This window comes from Zonotrichia albicollis, chromosome 17 (assembly GCF_047830755.1).
Source record: "Zonotrichia albicollis isolate bZonAlb1 chromosome 17, bZonAlb1.hap1, whole genome shotgun sequence".
Taxonomy (NCBI): domain Eukaryota; kingdom Metazoa; phylum Chordata; class Aves; order Passeriformes; family Passerellidae; genus Zonotrichia; species Zonotrichia albicollis.
In genome coordinates this window covers 2,259,446-2,274,383 of record NC_133835.1, presented here as the reverse complement: position 1 = coordinate 2,274,383, position 14,938 = coordinate 2,259,446, and the positions used below count along the sequence as shown (strand labels likewise).

The following is a 14,938-nucleotide window of genomic DNA, read 5'->3' as shown; positions in this document are numbered from 1 at the left end:
GGTAACATTTTTATTATGTCATAAAAAGTGCGTGGCAAATATATAATAACTCATGGAATTTGTTTGTTTAAAATGGAAGGATAATTTATTGAGTGTGTTACATGAGACCTGCTCCCCCTTATTAGAGCTGTAGAAGTGCAGCTTATTTAGAAGTATGTTCTATTGAGAAAAACCACGATCTCTGACATGCATAGAAGGTTTGAGCATGGTTGGGTAGAAATGACATCATAGTTTATGTACTCAATAAAAATTTAATTAAGTCATTACAGAAGTTGCAGTCATCATTTAACCCTCTGATTTCTTATGTTTAGTTCTTTTTTTAAACATTCAGTAATAACCAGTCTCCAAATCTTGATAGCCTATAAAATATCTGCATGAATTTTAATAGTTTATATTAATGGAAAAATATGAGTAACTGACATAAAAGGAATTTTCCTTGTGTTTGCACTATGTGCATTGCTATAAAAATCGACAGATGAAAAAAGACAGTGGTTTAAGGGAAGAGTATATGAACTGGAAATTTGTTCACTTGACAGAAACGAACTCATATTTTGATAGAAAAGCTGTTGTGTAATTGCCAAGGTGAACACTCATAAGGATACTGAGAGGACAAGAGGTTCCCAGTGTGGTGGATGTGCTGGGCTGGTGTCTCCTGTGTGTGAATCCTTTCTCTGCAGAGTGCAGTGTCACACCTGGGTCCTGCTGGTGGGCAGGGCTTATTGGACTCCTCTTTTGTACTTCTGGCGCATGTAGAAAAGAAATGCCTTGTGTCTCTTGGATCCCTCATGGCAGTCAGTACAAAGAAGAAGCTTTACCAAAGAGTAGCTGGGCCCTTGGGAGAGGAGCTGCATCACTTTGTTGGCAGAGGTAATGAGTAGAGGCAAGAGGGACAGGCAGTGTGGGTGAGGGAGATGCACAGGAGGCATTTCAGCCCTCCCTCTGCACCAGCAGTTGGTCCAGTCCCATTTTAAGCTGACATGGGGTCAGTTCTCACATCAATGGGTGGCTTAGGCCAACCCAGCAAATACTGAAGCAATTACTAAATTTAGTTAAAGGTCAGTGTGGAACTTGGACTGAGTCACACGTAGAGCATGGGGGAAGTTGCTGTGTCATCACAGACTCTGAAAGAAGTTTAATCATAGTCAAAAACTTGTGAGTCTGAGCTGCTAGAGATGCTGGGGAGGCAGAATTCATGTTCTTGCTGGCTGAGAGTCAGTCTGGACAGCACAGGAGGAGCAGTGGCAGGGAGGGGTCTCTGTCTTCAGCATTCCTGTACTTCCACTGTCGTAGCACATCCATCCCTGCAGTCTGTGCTTTGGGGACAAAAAAACCATTGAAAAACAAAGAGTTTCTATGGATGGATGAAGGTGTGGAGTAGCTGCTCAGTAGCTGACTACAGAGGGGTCCCCGTGCTCTTGGGCTGTGCTGCCCCTGCAAGGGCAGCTTTGCCTCCCACTCCCCAGCAGCATTTTCTCTCCCCTCCTGCAGCTGGAGGCAGAGCTGTGGGCTGGGGGGCTCCTGCCAGTTGTGAGCTCACACCAACCTCAGGTGTGTCAGAACTGCTGGAGCTGTGTCCCAAGGGGTTCCAGAGGGACTCACTCCTGCTTGCAGCCAAATCTCACTCAGGTGGGCTGGGGCACTGCTGGCTCTTTGTCCACTCACAGTGAAACTGGGGATATTTTCTCCTCACCTCTTCCTTAAAGCCTCTGCTGATGGTTTTCTGGTTTGTTTTTCAGATTAATTCTACTGTTCTAAAAGAAGACTTGAAAAGGATGGCAGAAAATTTCTATGCAGCTCTGTTTGGATACGATGAGGTAAGAAGGCTGTTTTCAGGGAATGTACAACAAGTAAACCATCTAATTCCTGAACACAGAATAGTCCAGGTGGGGAAGACATCACTGCCCATTTCTTTGGAGAAATATTACGTTAGGGAAGCAGCCTTGGGTGAAAATTCTTAGAAGAAAACTGCACAAAGCATATGGATTTAAACCAGGGGTGTGGAAGGTAGGGTGTTCTTTCTGCTGCTTCACCATCCCTTACTGGCCACCCCTAAGTCATTTCCTCCCTCTGAATGCTGCTGTACTCAGCTGTACTTTGAAAGCAAAGAGAGGATTTATAGAGTATTTATAGGGAGTCTATGCAAGAATATTTACAGGCAGTACCTAATAAGGCAGGGAGGCAAAAGCACCACTCTGCACAAGTGTCTGCAGGACCTTCAAGAGGAAAATACAATTACATTGGGATTTTTTGCTCTTGTGAGTGTTGCTCTTCAGATGCTCTTATTCATATCATGATATTGATTTTTGCTCAGTGATTTGTATTATTATTATATTGTAAATGTAACCTCATAGAGTTGTGGACAGTGTTACACATGCAAGGTTTAATCTAGTTTTAAGTATAGCCAAGATGTGTCTGCCTGTGCTTTGTTGACAGTTTTTTTGGAAACAAAATGTTTGCTTTGATTAAAGACAAGTATTGACTTTTTAAAATTTTTAACTGAATATTTTAAAGTCATTTGCCTTTGGTAAATGTGTCAGCAGAAGACAGGAGTTATGAGCCTGTGGTGACAGCACTACATAATCTAAAAAGACAATAAAAGTTCAAGAGAATTTTAACAAAAAACATTAATGGATGTGGTTCTTTTAAAAACCAAAGCTAAAATTTGATTTAACTGGAAAAATCTAGATAGTTCTTGATGAGCAGGATTTCTCTCTCATTTAGAATGAAAAATAAAAAGCCAAGAAAAACAGCAAACTCCAGACTACAGTTCTGCAACATTGGATTAATTATCCTTTAATTTTTCTTTTTAAAGTGTCGTAGGCTTCACACATTCCCATGAGGTGGTGCTGCCTTCTCTGTAAGATCACCATTTTTATGGTAAAGATTTCATAACATAGAAATACAGTTATCAACTCTGACGTTAGGAATACCCTGACCCAGGTTTTTTTCCAAATTAACTTGCCAGAAAATTGGTTACAGGCTGCTCTGTAAATTAATTTAAGTCCAGGGCTGTTTTTCCATTCTGGGAAAGAGTGATGTTGCTGCCTTTCCATGTGCAGAGCCCACGGCAGCTGCGGCTCTGGGACAGGTGCCGTGGCCAGGGGCCAAGTGCACCAGCGAGGGTGTCTCGTGTCCAGACCTTCTTCACGTGCAGTTTTTAATCCCCCTGTGTCCTTGCCTTTAGGGAATCCTGTGTGATGATCGTGTTCTGGCATCAGCTCTGTGGAGAAACCTTTTCAACAGGAACTGTGAGGACCCTCGGCACCTGGAGCTGCTCGTGGAGTACGTGCGCAAACAGGTGCGGCCCCGCTCTGCTCTGCTCTGCTCGGGGAGCTTCCACTGCTTCCCTCATCATAAACCTCATTCTGATGGTCAGTGATCGCTTCTAAGGAGAAGAAAGGATAAACCTGAAGACTGGGTGATATTTATTACAGAGTCACGGAATGTCCTGGGCTGGGAGGGACCCCCAGGATCAGCCAGGGCAGCCCCAGCCCTGCACAGACACCCCAACAGCCCCACCCTGGGCACCCCTGGCAGCTCCTGCAGCTCTGGCAGCCTCAGTGCCCATTCCCTGGGGAGCCTGGGCAGTGCCAGCACCCTCTGGGGAAGAGCCTTTCCCTGGTATCCAGCCTGAGCCTCCCTGGCACAGCTCCAGCCATGCCCTGTCCCTGTCCCTGGTCACCAGAGAGAACAGATCATTGCTGTAGTTTGATGACAAATGGCTGCAGAGAAATTAATGGAATATTGAAAGCGGTCCTGCTCAGCTATTTCTGGACCTGTGCTACAGAGTGGCTTGACAAAATGTGCCAGAAATAGGCTGCAAATTTGTTGTACAATTGTTACCAGTGTTAGAGAGTTGGGATTCTCCTCATAGTGAAATAGCACAAAGAGCTTGAAAGTCTCTTAGTGACCTTTGAGGAAAAGGAACAAATGGGTTTGTTTTCCAGAATTATTTCTGATTCTTTCAGTTATTACCTGGAGGAGACAGCACTGAGTAGTGTTTGTCCTCTCAGCCCTGAGGAGTTTTGTGAACCAGATCTCTAGGAAACGTTGGTGGGATAAAATCCATGTGGGCACCAAAGAAAGCAGTTATGAAGTAAAAGTGAAGGGCATTGGATGGGAAATTGAAGACCAGAACTTTCACAACATCATTCTCTTAATGTTTCCAATACCATATTCAGGAACAGATAAAGGTATGGAGAGACAGTATTTTAAGTTTGTACTGAGAAAATGGGAAATAAAGGGCTGAGCTTCCTATGGGACTGAGGACACTTTGGGAATGCCAGAGCATTCTCAGGAGGGACTGGCTTAATTAAATGCTGAAGGTTGCTGATGCTCAGTGGTGAAGCTGTAGGAAAGCTTGCTGGGGACAAGCACATATAAAACTTATGTAATTTGGGATAATTTTTTGCCAGATGGGGAATTTGTTGCACTTCTGGATATTCAAGCAAAGGATAGGTCTGAAGCAATCAGCAGTTGAATAGGAAAGAGTGATCAGGCAGGAAAATGTGGCACATTGAGGAGGAATGAGCGCAGGTTCTGTGCAGACAGATCATTCCTGCAGACCAGTGGTGCACTTGAGGAAAACATTCCCAGCTTTGTATAGGCACCAGTGAGCTCTGAACTGGAATGAGGCCTTGAGTTCTATTATAAAAATGTCATTTCAGCACTCCATAGTGTTTAAAAAATGTAAAACAAATCCTCAGAACTACTGGGAATGAAATAGAGGATAAAATCCTGCTGTGGTGTCAGTTTTACACGTCTGGTGCCATTGTGAGCTGGAATAATGTGTCTGGTTTGGGTGCTGACCACCAGAACAGATCAAACATTACCTGAAGAAGGCTCAGAGAGGAGCACTAAGGGTGACAGTGAAACTGCTCCTTTTTTAGCAATGGGTAGAATCCCCTGCCCAAAAAATAATGGGAGAAAAAATGGGAGACATCTCTGGGAAATCCTGAAGGCATGTGAAAGGTGAGGAAGGAAAGGCATTCAGGGACACAGGAGTGTGGGGACAGAGCATTGGCACAGTTGGTTGGGATGCTGCAATTGCACATGGAGTTCCAAAGCCACTGGCAAGATTTATGGAAGAAAAGTTTGCCCAGGGCTATTAAATCCACAACCGCTTCAGACTCAAAATCTGTGAATGAGCAGATTCTGAGAGGAGGGAAAATGAGCAAGGAAAAGAGCATTGTGTGCTGTGTTTAACTCCTCCTGGGGAAGCTGCTGGTGGTGACTGTTAGGAACAGGACATTGTGCTTAGGTGGCTTCCCAGTGTGACCCTCTGTGACCATGGGTCGTTCATTCCCCTGTTGAGAAACTCCTTGCCCAATTATCCTTTGTTTCTATAACACTGTGTACAGGTTGTCCCCAGTTTCTTGTGGGCCCTGTCTTTAACAGTGGCTATTAGTGGGTGCCAGAGGAGAACGCACTGACAGCACAGCATGTCCTGTGCCCCTGGTCAGCTCTCCCAGCCTTCCTGAGCTAATGGTGCTGGGATTGTCTTTGACTCATCCTTGAATGGCTTTTTTTTTTCTCATTTCCCATATTTAGAGTGACCAGTGGCAGCAAGTTGACCCTCTGCTATATGATGAGAGGGTTCTTTTTTTTTAATCTTGCTTATATTACACCCTAAAATTACAGTAGGTCCCAACTAACATGCCCAGAGAGGTTGTGGATGCCCCATCCCTGGAAGTGTTCAAGGCCAGGCTGGACAGAGCTTAGAGCAACCTGGGATAGTGCAAGGTGCTCCTGCCCATGGCACGGGGTGGGACTGGGTGGGTTTTAAGGTCCCTTCCAACCCAAACCATTCAGGGAATTCTTCTGTTGGGAGGATGAGCATTCATTGCATGTTCATCTTTTCCAGCTCATGTGCTTTGATGTGACAAATCCCAGGTGTTCCCTCCTGCTCAGGCCATTTTTCTGTGGCTGAGGCCTCGGCTGTGTGCAGGGTGGGAGCTCTCCATGGGGCTCTGGCCTGGGCAGTGTTCCCTGCAGGAACCACCAGGAGGATGAAGTGACTCACTGCAGCTTTGCTGGCTCCTCTTTGCCCTGTTGCCAAACCTTCAGAGGAGGCATCAGTGACGCAGGTGGCTCCAGAGGATCTGCAGATCCTTATCCTGCCCTTGCCATGACGCTTCGCAGTCGGAAGTGACCGTTTTAGGTTCACCTCACCCAAATGGCAGAGTAGGCTGAAATGTCCCTGCTGTGCTGCTTTTTGGAGTGAGGTGTGTGTGTGTGCAGCTGCTGAGGGAGCTGCCTGGGCCGTGGGCACGTGGCAGTGACTTGCTGTGCTTGCAGGTGCAGCACCTGGACGCGCTGAGCGGGGAGGATCTGCTGCTCACGGGCGAGGTGAGCTGGCGGCCGCTGGTGGAGAGCAACGCCCGCAGCATCCTCAAGCCCCTGTCCCCCGTGTACAACGATGAAGGACTCTGAGATCCACGTGCCAGGACAGCTTGGGAAGCGTGGCTGCAATGGGACTGGGCTGAGGCTGCGTGGTTGGGAAGAACAGTTTGCTGTTGGAAGGAAAACATTTCATTAGCTCTCCCATCCGTGGTGCCTCGGCAGCCTCCTGAGCAGCCGTACTCCTGAATCTTCACCTGCAAATAAATGCTCATTGTTTTAAGAACCTCTGTCCTTTTTATGGACCCGAGTGGCCCTTGCTGACATGGACAGAGCTGCCTTCTGCCTTTAGGAAACCAGGTATTCACCATGATGTAGAGTTCTCTCAAAAAGACATTTCTGTCCCTTGCCTTGTTGAAAGAGCTGCTACTCAGAGACACAGCGGTGTCCTCTGCTCCCTGAATGGTTGTAATTGTAAATGTGAGCTTTGCATACTTAGATATTAAGTATATATTTTAAATGTCTGATGCCAAGATGGAATGGTCCATCTTTGCATTAGTGGAGTTAAGAATTGCTTTAACATTCTGAAGGGTTTTCTGTGAAAATCCCCTTTAGGAACTCTCCGCTTTGTTGCACAAGGGTGAGAGAATGCAAAGAATAATGCACAGTCCCCAGCAATCCTCTGTGACTTTGGCTGTCTGAGGGAGATTAAAGCCCCAGTTCTGGCTGGGCTGGCACTAAAAGCTGCCCCAGAACCTGATGTTCAGTCTGCCTTGCTGATACTTCCACATTCTTTGTAGAATTGTCTTCTAGGAACTCCTTTATGAAAAGAACATCCCTGTTGTGTCCCTGGGACAGGACTCTGCCATCCTCCATCCCCTGCAGCAGCGGTCCAGGGGTTTTAGCAAGATCCTTCAACACCAGTGAAAGCTTTCTATGGCTGTGCAGGCGAATGGTGCCAACACAGTAATTAGGGGAGCAGGAGCTGCACTGATGAGATCAGCAGAGGCTGAGGTGCTCTGTGTGGGTGGATGGTTCACCAGGCTGTTTCCAGGTCAGTGGCAAAAAGAGTTTTTATTTCTCTCCTGTCCAAAATCTGAGTCAATAATAAATGTCATTCTGGGTTAAATTGCTGTGTGTTTGTTTTCTGTGCCATGTGTGCTTTTGATAAGAATAAACCGTATAAAATCAGGACTTATTCCTAATAAAAGTATTAAGCAAAAGTAGAAGGTGATAATCCTTAATTTATGAATTTAATCCTTAATTTGTGACTCCTTAGTCTGGTGAAAGTGAAACTGTGCCTGGTTGTGACTATTCTTCCTTCTCAAGTTGCTTTCTTTGTGTGTGTGTGTTGGGGAATATTTGCCATCCCTTCCCTGTGTGAAAAGCAGTGGGATGCAGCACAGAGGCTCCCAAGCACTGACTTGTGGGGTTGTTTTAAAATCTTCTTTTAGGGAGCCTTCTGTGTATAAAAAAGAGTGTTTTTTTTTTTTTTTCCAGAACGAGCTTCCTCAGTTTAACTTGTTATAAAATGGGGCATGTAAAGAGCCCCTCTCTCTGTGTGAGGTGTATCCCTTCTCTGTGAAAACATTACAGCCCAAACAACTTGCTTGCAGTTTATTTAAGATGCTTTTGTTGAAAGCTGAGCTAAGCAGAGAAACCTCTTATGTGTGAAGTATTATACAGTGTGTGTGAGATAATAACACCTTGTAATTCATTACAGCTGGCTTGTATTTACATAAAAGAAGGCTGAGCTGTGTAGGAATTTGCTGATTAATTTATTTTTAATGAGAGTGAAGTATACCAAGTACCAAAATAAACTTTACTTTGTGTATCTTACTGCTCCTGAAATAGGTGGAAAAATTAATGGTAGATATTTTGGCTCAAAACTACATACATTAATTCATATACAAAACAGTTATTTAAACTTTAACCCCTTTCCTGCTGTGTAATTTAAAGCTGAGCTCATGTTCTCCATGCCATGGGAACAGGGGCTGGGAGCACAGCACCATGGAGGCTGGAGAGCTCTGGGAGAGCACAGCACCCTGGGCTGGCCTGGAGGGGAGAGCAGCTCTGTGCTCCCAATGTGGGACAGCGTGTGGCCAAGCTGAACCCTCCCTGTGTTTATGGGCAGGAGACTCCACAAGTGATGGTGCCAGATTGGAGTCATTGGCATCTGCCCCTGCACCTTTATTAGGGTGAGGATGAAGGGCTGTAATCACAGCTCTGCCTGGCCCTGAAATGCCCTCACCGCCCGCTGGAAGGGCTGAGCCAGCACAGGGCTGTGCTTGGGCGTAGAAAACAAGGCAGATACTGTCTCTGAGCTAAAAGGGTAATTTGTTACAGAGGCAGAATCCACTGGAGGCTACATGGGACCAGGGCAGACTTTGCTTCCCAGTCATTAGTTACCCAGAGCCAGGATCCTACAGAATTAGATTGGAGATCAGAAGAAATCCTTCCCTGTGAGGGTGGGCAGGGCTGGCACAGGTGCCCAGAGCAGATGTGGCTGCCCCTGGATCCCTGGCAGTGCCCAGGGCTGGGTTGGATGGGGCTTGGAGCAGCCTGGGACAGTGTGACGTGTCCCTGCCATGGCAGGGGGTGAAATGAGATGAACTTCAAAGTTCCCTCCAACCCGAACCATTCTGGGATTTTAATGTGACCCCTGTTGCTCTCAAGAGGTGAAGAAAGGTGAGCTGGAGAGCCATTGCCTGTATCTTACTTAAGACAGAATAAAAGAAAATCCATTCCCAGTAGCAAAATCTGCCCTCTGCAGTGTTCCAGCAGGTGAGTGATTCCTATGCACAGCTCTGCTTCCAGGGCAGCAGAACAGAGGGGGTTAAACCCAACATTGTAAAGCCCATCTTTTCCTATTTTCAAAGTTTTCCAGAGGGAATGATTGAAGATGTTTCACTTATGGACAGTTCTTTGTTTATGCTGTTGGGTTTTTGGAAAGTGGTCTCAGACCATGAGCTTAGAGGCACTTACTGTATCTAAATGAACATATCCATGTGAATTTCTTCTGGAAGGAACCATCACCATCCAGCCTGATCTCCTGTCTCACAGACAGCATTCGGACATCACTTAGGATTCCAAAGGACTTCAACTTTTCCAGGTGTCTTAAAATGAAGACACATGAGCCCCTAGGAATCATTCATGATTTCAGCCGGATCCTGGGTTGCTCCCTGTGGGTAGAAGGATCAGCACTCACTGTCTTCCTTCTCTTCTGTTTTGCACCATGGGAGAGTAGGAGCATGTTTTTCCTCTCAGGATCAAACTTGGGAAGTCTCTTGCTTTAGGCTGGCATTTTTAAGATGTTTTGGAGTAGGGGGAGTTATCTGATACTCTTCAATGCCCACTCTCTGTTTTAGGTGGTTAAATGTTTTCCTGTGTCACCTTGGCTGCTGTGCTCACACCACCCTTTGGGTGTTGAACTGTTTTCTCCTGCATCTTCAAAGAGCTGCAGTGCAGAGAGCACAGCCATCCTCCATGATCTCCACCCTCCTGTGCTGTTGCCACTTCCCAGATTTGTGACTCCCATCCCCACCTTGCACAGGGTGATGTTTTCAGTTGTGTCTCTGCCCCACCAAGCCCTAGGTCAGAACTGCTGCTCCTGGCCTGGCAGTCAGAATTAACCACTGTCCTGTCTCCCTGCCTGTGCCTTGGCAAATGTGGGAAGCAGAAACTGGACACAGAACAAGAACCAGAGCTGTAAATGAGATGAATGTAGAGTAGGTGAAGAGTAGCAAAGCTGGGGGGGCGAGCATCAGCTGGGAGGGGACTGGGTGTGCAAACTTGGTCCCTGTGCCACTGCCACTGCCTGGCACCACTCTGAGGAGCAGTGGGCGCCATGCCCTACCCTGTGGCCCACTTGTATTTTCCACATTCTCCTACTTGTTGGAGAATGGTTTAATCCTGGTGGTTGCCTGCATCCCAGGGATGTGCTGAAGTCCTGCTTGAGCATTTGGAGAGGTTTGCTGATCCCTTCTCCAGGGGTGCTGAATGAAGCATGGAGCTCCAAGCTGCACCGGGTGCTTCCTTCCAGGAAGAGAAAAGTCCCACTGTAAGGAATTTTAAGTGTTTAAGTTAATCCATACCTAGAATTGCTGTGTCTTCCTAATTCTTCTGCTAAGAGAGCTGTGCCACAAATGCAGTGGTTATTTCAGGCCCCAGTGTGGGGTTTGGTCCTGGCCACAGCCTTGTGCACGAGCATTTTTCTTGGCTGATGCTGGTGGCAGCTAATTTAGAATCATAGAATCATGTAACACCCTGACCTGGAAGGGACCCACCAGGATCACTGAGTCCAGCTCCTGCCTGTGCACAGGACCCCAGGAATCCCACCCTGTGCCTGAGAGCATTGTCCAGGGTTCCAGGTGGAAACTTCTCTGTATGGGTTCCTTCCCTCCCCATCTGCCTCTTCACATCTGCCCTGCTTTGTCTGATCTCTGTTGTCTCCCTGGTTAATGAACTCCAATCAAGGCTTCTTTGCTCTTTTCTCTGCAAGAAGCTGTGAGGAACCCATGTCCGGTCCTTCCCACTGACCTGCACTGTGTCCAGCTCTCCCAGGCTGGGGGCACACCTGTCCCAGCTCTCTGGGTGATGATGTCCCTGTGCCACTGGAACAGGATCAGCATCTTTGGGCACGTTGTGTCTGCACAGCCTGGCCCTCAGCATGCTCTCCTGAAGGTCTGGGAAGGCAAGGAGAGGGCAGCAGCTTCTGTGAGAGCCTGGGAAAGCTGGCAAGGACATAGGAGAGACCCTGAGGCTCAGCAGGGGTGACCAGTGGGCTCTGCTGCTTACACAGTGCCCACCCCTCCTCTGCCTGCAGAGGGACTGTCACCTGTGGGTGCCTTGGGCTGCCCGGCCTCCTGCACCCTGAGGGGGCAGTTGGGTGTTAACAATCCTGTGATTCTTCCCAGACTCCTGTGGTGAGGGTTTTTTGACCACTGCCCCTTCTTCAGGTGCTCAGGGCTGCCCTGTGCATCCTATGTGTGTTCTTCCTGAAGTTGCTGAACATGTTGAGGGAGTGCTTGTTTTGCTTACAGTCATTCAACCTGCTGGGCAGCTTGCTCTGCTCATTTGTGGCACAGAAGAGATGGCTGAGCCTCATCCTTCCCCTGGGAATGCAGAGCTCACATGGGAGTGATTCCACCTTCTGCTCACATGGGAGTGATTCCACCTTCTGCTCACATGGGAGTGATTCCACCTTCTGCTGTTACATCTCAGTGGCTGCTCCGATGTGATTTGCTGGGAGCAGCCAGGGAGTTCAGGTCAAGTGGCAATAGAACTGTCAGAGGGACCTGGAGCAGATTAGTGGAAACACTCCCAAATACTGCCTTCAATTTTTTTAATCTTTCAGGGAGCTTTCTGTGTATTAAAAAAAAAGGCATTTTGTTATTTTTTTCCCAAGGCAAACTTCCTCAGTTTAACTTGTCATGTAAAGAGCAGCATCTGTAACCATCAACATCCTCTGTCCTGCTGTTGCTGTCTGGTGCAGGTGTGTTCACCTGGGAGGGCCCTGCTCAAGCTGCTGAGCCTGAATCCTGCTGGGAGCTGCTGCAGCTCCTCCAGAGGTGAGAGCTCCCTCGTGCTCATTGTAGAACTGAGGAATTCTGCACACTCAGAGCCTTCATTAATGAATGCATCACAGTGAGCTGGGATCCTTCGTGCCTCATCCCACCTGCCAGCTCCTGGGCTGCTCCACATCCTGTCAAAACCAGGCATCTTAGGCAGATTTACTCAATGTCCCACATCCTTCCCTGTGCACCCTCTTCCTGCTGGTAGCCAGAGCCAGTGGTGTTACAACACCCAGTTCTGTCTCTGTGGATTCCCTTTGGAAGGAGACACAGAAGGGGTGTCTGGAAGTGCTTTTCCCATGTTCAGGACAGGGCAGCAGCTGAAGGCAGCAGCTGTGTGTCCCTCTCCTGGCAGCTGTGCATCAGCCCCTGGGCAGCTCAGGGCTGCACCACAGCAGCTCCATGGACTCACGTTGGCTTCCCTGCATGGCACAGGGGTGTGGAGACCTTGGGGCTGCAACGGGACAGAACCTCTGTGCTGGGCACACCCCTGGGCAGGGGCAGCAGGGCTGGGGGGTCCCTGCCTCCCCTGACATCCTTTGTGTTGGATCATTTGGCCTGTGCCTGGCAGCTGGTGTCCAGTGCCCCCCTTCAGCTGCGCAGGTGTGACACAGAGACCTTCCCCTGACTTGAGAGGGTCTCAGCAAATGAATGGTAAAGATGAAACATGGAATTCATGTGCTGCCACTGTGCTTTGATTGTGTAACACCATGGTTGGGAATGTTGGACAAAAACTGGGGAGATTTGACTTTGCTCTGTGGGTTCAGTGCTGACAGAGCTCAGTGCAGGAACTAAAATTGGGACTTCTCTCATCCAGCTGTGCTGGCTGAGTGCATCTGGCCAGTGAATTCTGCAGTGGAGCACTGCTGTGCAGTGCCTTCCAGAAATGCTGGTACAGCACCGAGGAGCACCCTGATGTTTTGAGATGGAAGATTGGGTTTCAGTCTGAAATAGAGGGGGGAAAAAAGCAAATCTGGCTTCTTGTGTTGCCGGGTGAGTGCTCTCCAAGATCTGTCAGGAAACAGGCTGGCAGGCTGCCTCCATGTGTGCGTGAAGAGGAAGCAGCAGGTACATTCTGTGGAGAGCCCAGGCAAGGTGTTTGTGTTTGCTGAGCTCCAAGAACATCTGTGGGATGGAAGAATGAAGTATTGCCTAATGCTTGGCTGAGCTCAGTTATCAGCCAGAGCAGAGCTGCCCAGGGACATGGACTTGGCAGTGGCACTTGGGGTGTGCGTTCAGCCAGAGGGAATTTTCCCCTTGTCCTTCTCTGTTGATTGCAGAAGGTGTGTAGACAAGACTTCCAGATAAGATCCCAGGTTTGTGCTGGCAAAAATGGGCTGATGAGATTCCCACATCCTGTGTTGGCCAATCAGCCTCTGGAGTGCCAATTAGAGCCCTTTTGCCAGACAGCAGGGACAGGACACATCTAATTTTAGATGTCTGCATGGCAAACCTCTGTCACTGACTCGGGCAGCCCGAGCTCCTGCAGTCAGTGGGGGGAGATAAGAGCTTCCCAGGCACATTTCATCCAGCCTGTTCCAGGTGTCTGCTGCAGGGTGAGGTAACTGACTCCTGGAAGTCTCTGCCTCTCCCCACCAACCCTGGAGGAGCCCAGCCTGACAAGCTGGGCTGGAGATGTTTACATCGCGTGTGCTTTCATGTGCTGAGGACATGAGAAATTACTGGAGGGAGAGAAGATCATTACCAAACAGTGCAAATCCCTTTACAAATCTCCTTTACCGAATCAGCAGCAGAAAATATGCATTTGATTAGTTCTTTTAAAATTCACACTCTTTTAAGCTCTTTAGGAAGGCAAAAAGTAGGGTGATGGTACACTTCTGTTATCACCCTGGCAAAGCAGCTCCAGAAAAACACTCACCATGTTACAGCTCCTTCCCTTTGTTACTCCCCCAAACTTCCTTACACTGAGTTGGCTGTTCACTCCACATTTTAAGTTAGTCTTTAAGCTTTTTTAACATTTACATTCACTCCGAACACTTCTGTGCCAGCAGCTTTGTCACTGTTTTGTTCCATCCCTACTTTGCCCTTGCTCACAGCCAACTGGCAGCCAACTTCTGTTTTCTGATTCAATCAATGCAGTGTTCTTGCCATTTGCAGTTCTGCTGAGGCTTCATCCTGAATTCAGGCATCCAGAGACCAGACAGCTAATCCAAACTAACCATCCCACTGAGCTGTAGTCCATGGAGAGTGATAGTCCCTTGGGGACATGATTCATCCCAGCTGTCTTAGAGCCTGGTGTCTGGATGTGCTGGTTCACACTCAGGCATGGCTGTCCCTACTCCATTGACTATTATTCCATGCCCATGATTATTCCAGGGCACACATTTAGCTTTTACATTACTTAATTTAATTTAATTCCAGGGGATTTTGTACATAAAAGGCTAATTGATTACATCAACTCTCCAGCCAGTTTTTCATTCCCTGGTTGCCTGTGTGGAGTTGAGTAGCTCCAAGGTGAGCTGATCTCTGCTCCTCTGCAGTTCTTCACACGTTGTGTTCTCCTGGTGTGCTCCTAAACGGTGCCTTAATTCACATAGCAATGTCTGCCTGTACTGTTCCTCCAAAAATAACTCCATGATGCATTTGGGAAGCTGGAATTAACTAATCCCCAATAAGCAGTATGTGGGCAGTATCATCATTCACACAGCACCAGACTCCTAAGGCTGAATGTCCTTGAAGGATTTCCAGGGAGATGCTAAATGAGCATGTGAAATATTGCTCCTCTCGCCTGCAGCATCTAATGACCAAGATTCCTGCTGGGATTCCTACAAACACCATGACTCTGTGTGTCAAGAAATAGACTGTTCTGGTGTAGCAGAGCCAAGCTCCCAAGAAATGCTAAGGACGAGCATTATCTGTGGCTCAGGGATGAGTAAGTTTTTCTGCTGAGTCTGATTACCCACTTGGGATATTTGTGTTTCATTATAACTGACACTAAGCAGCGTGTTTGATTTGGAATAAATTTCAAGCAGGAACAAGTTCCAGCATCTGCATTTCCACTGTGA

General features: G+C 47.7%; 1 protein-coding gene across 1 annotated transcript in view; it reads left to right on the top strand.

Annotated features, from left to right (window-relative positions):
- The window catches only part of UQCC1 (ubiquinol-cytochrome c reductase complex assembly factor 1), a 45,959-nt gene extending 38,491 nt beyond the window's left edge, over nt 1-7,468 (top strand). The window contains exons 8-10 of the mRNA XM_005496219.4: nt 1,737-1,814; nt 3,185-3,298; nt 6,298-7,468. Of these exons, the coding sequence (XP_005496276.2) occupies nt 1,737-1,814; nt 3,185-3,298; nt 6,298-6,432 (327 nt within the window). The 3' untranslated portion in view covers nt 6,433-7,468. The remainder of the gene's footprint in view (nt 1-1,736; nt 1,815-3,184; nt 3,299-6,297) is intronic.
- The last annotated feature ends 7,470 nt before the right edge of the window (nt 7,469-14,938 follow it).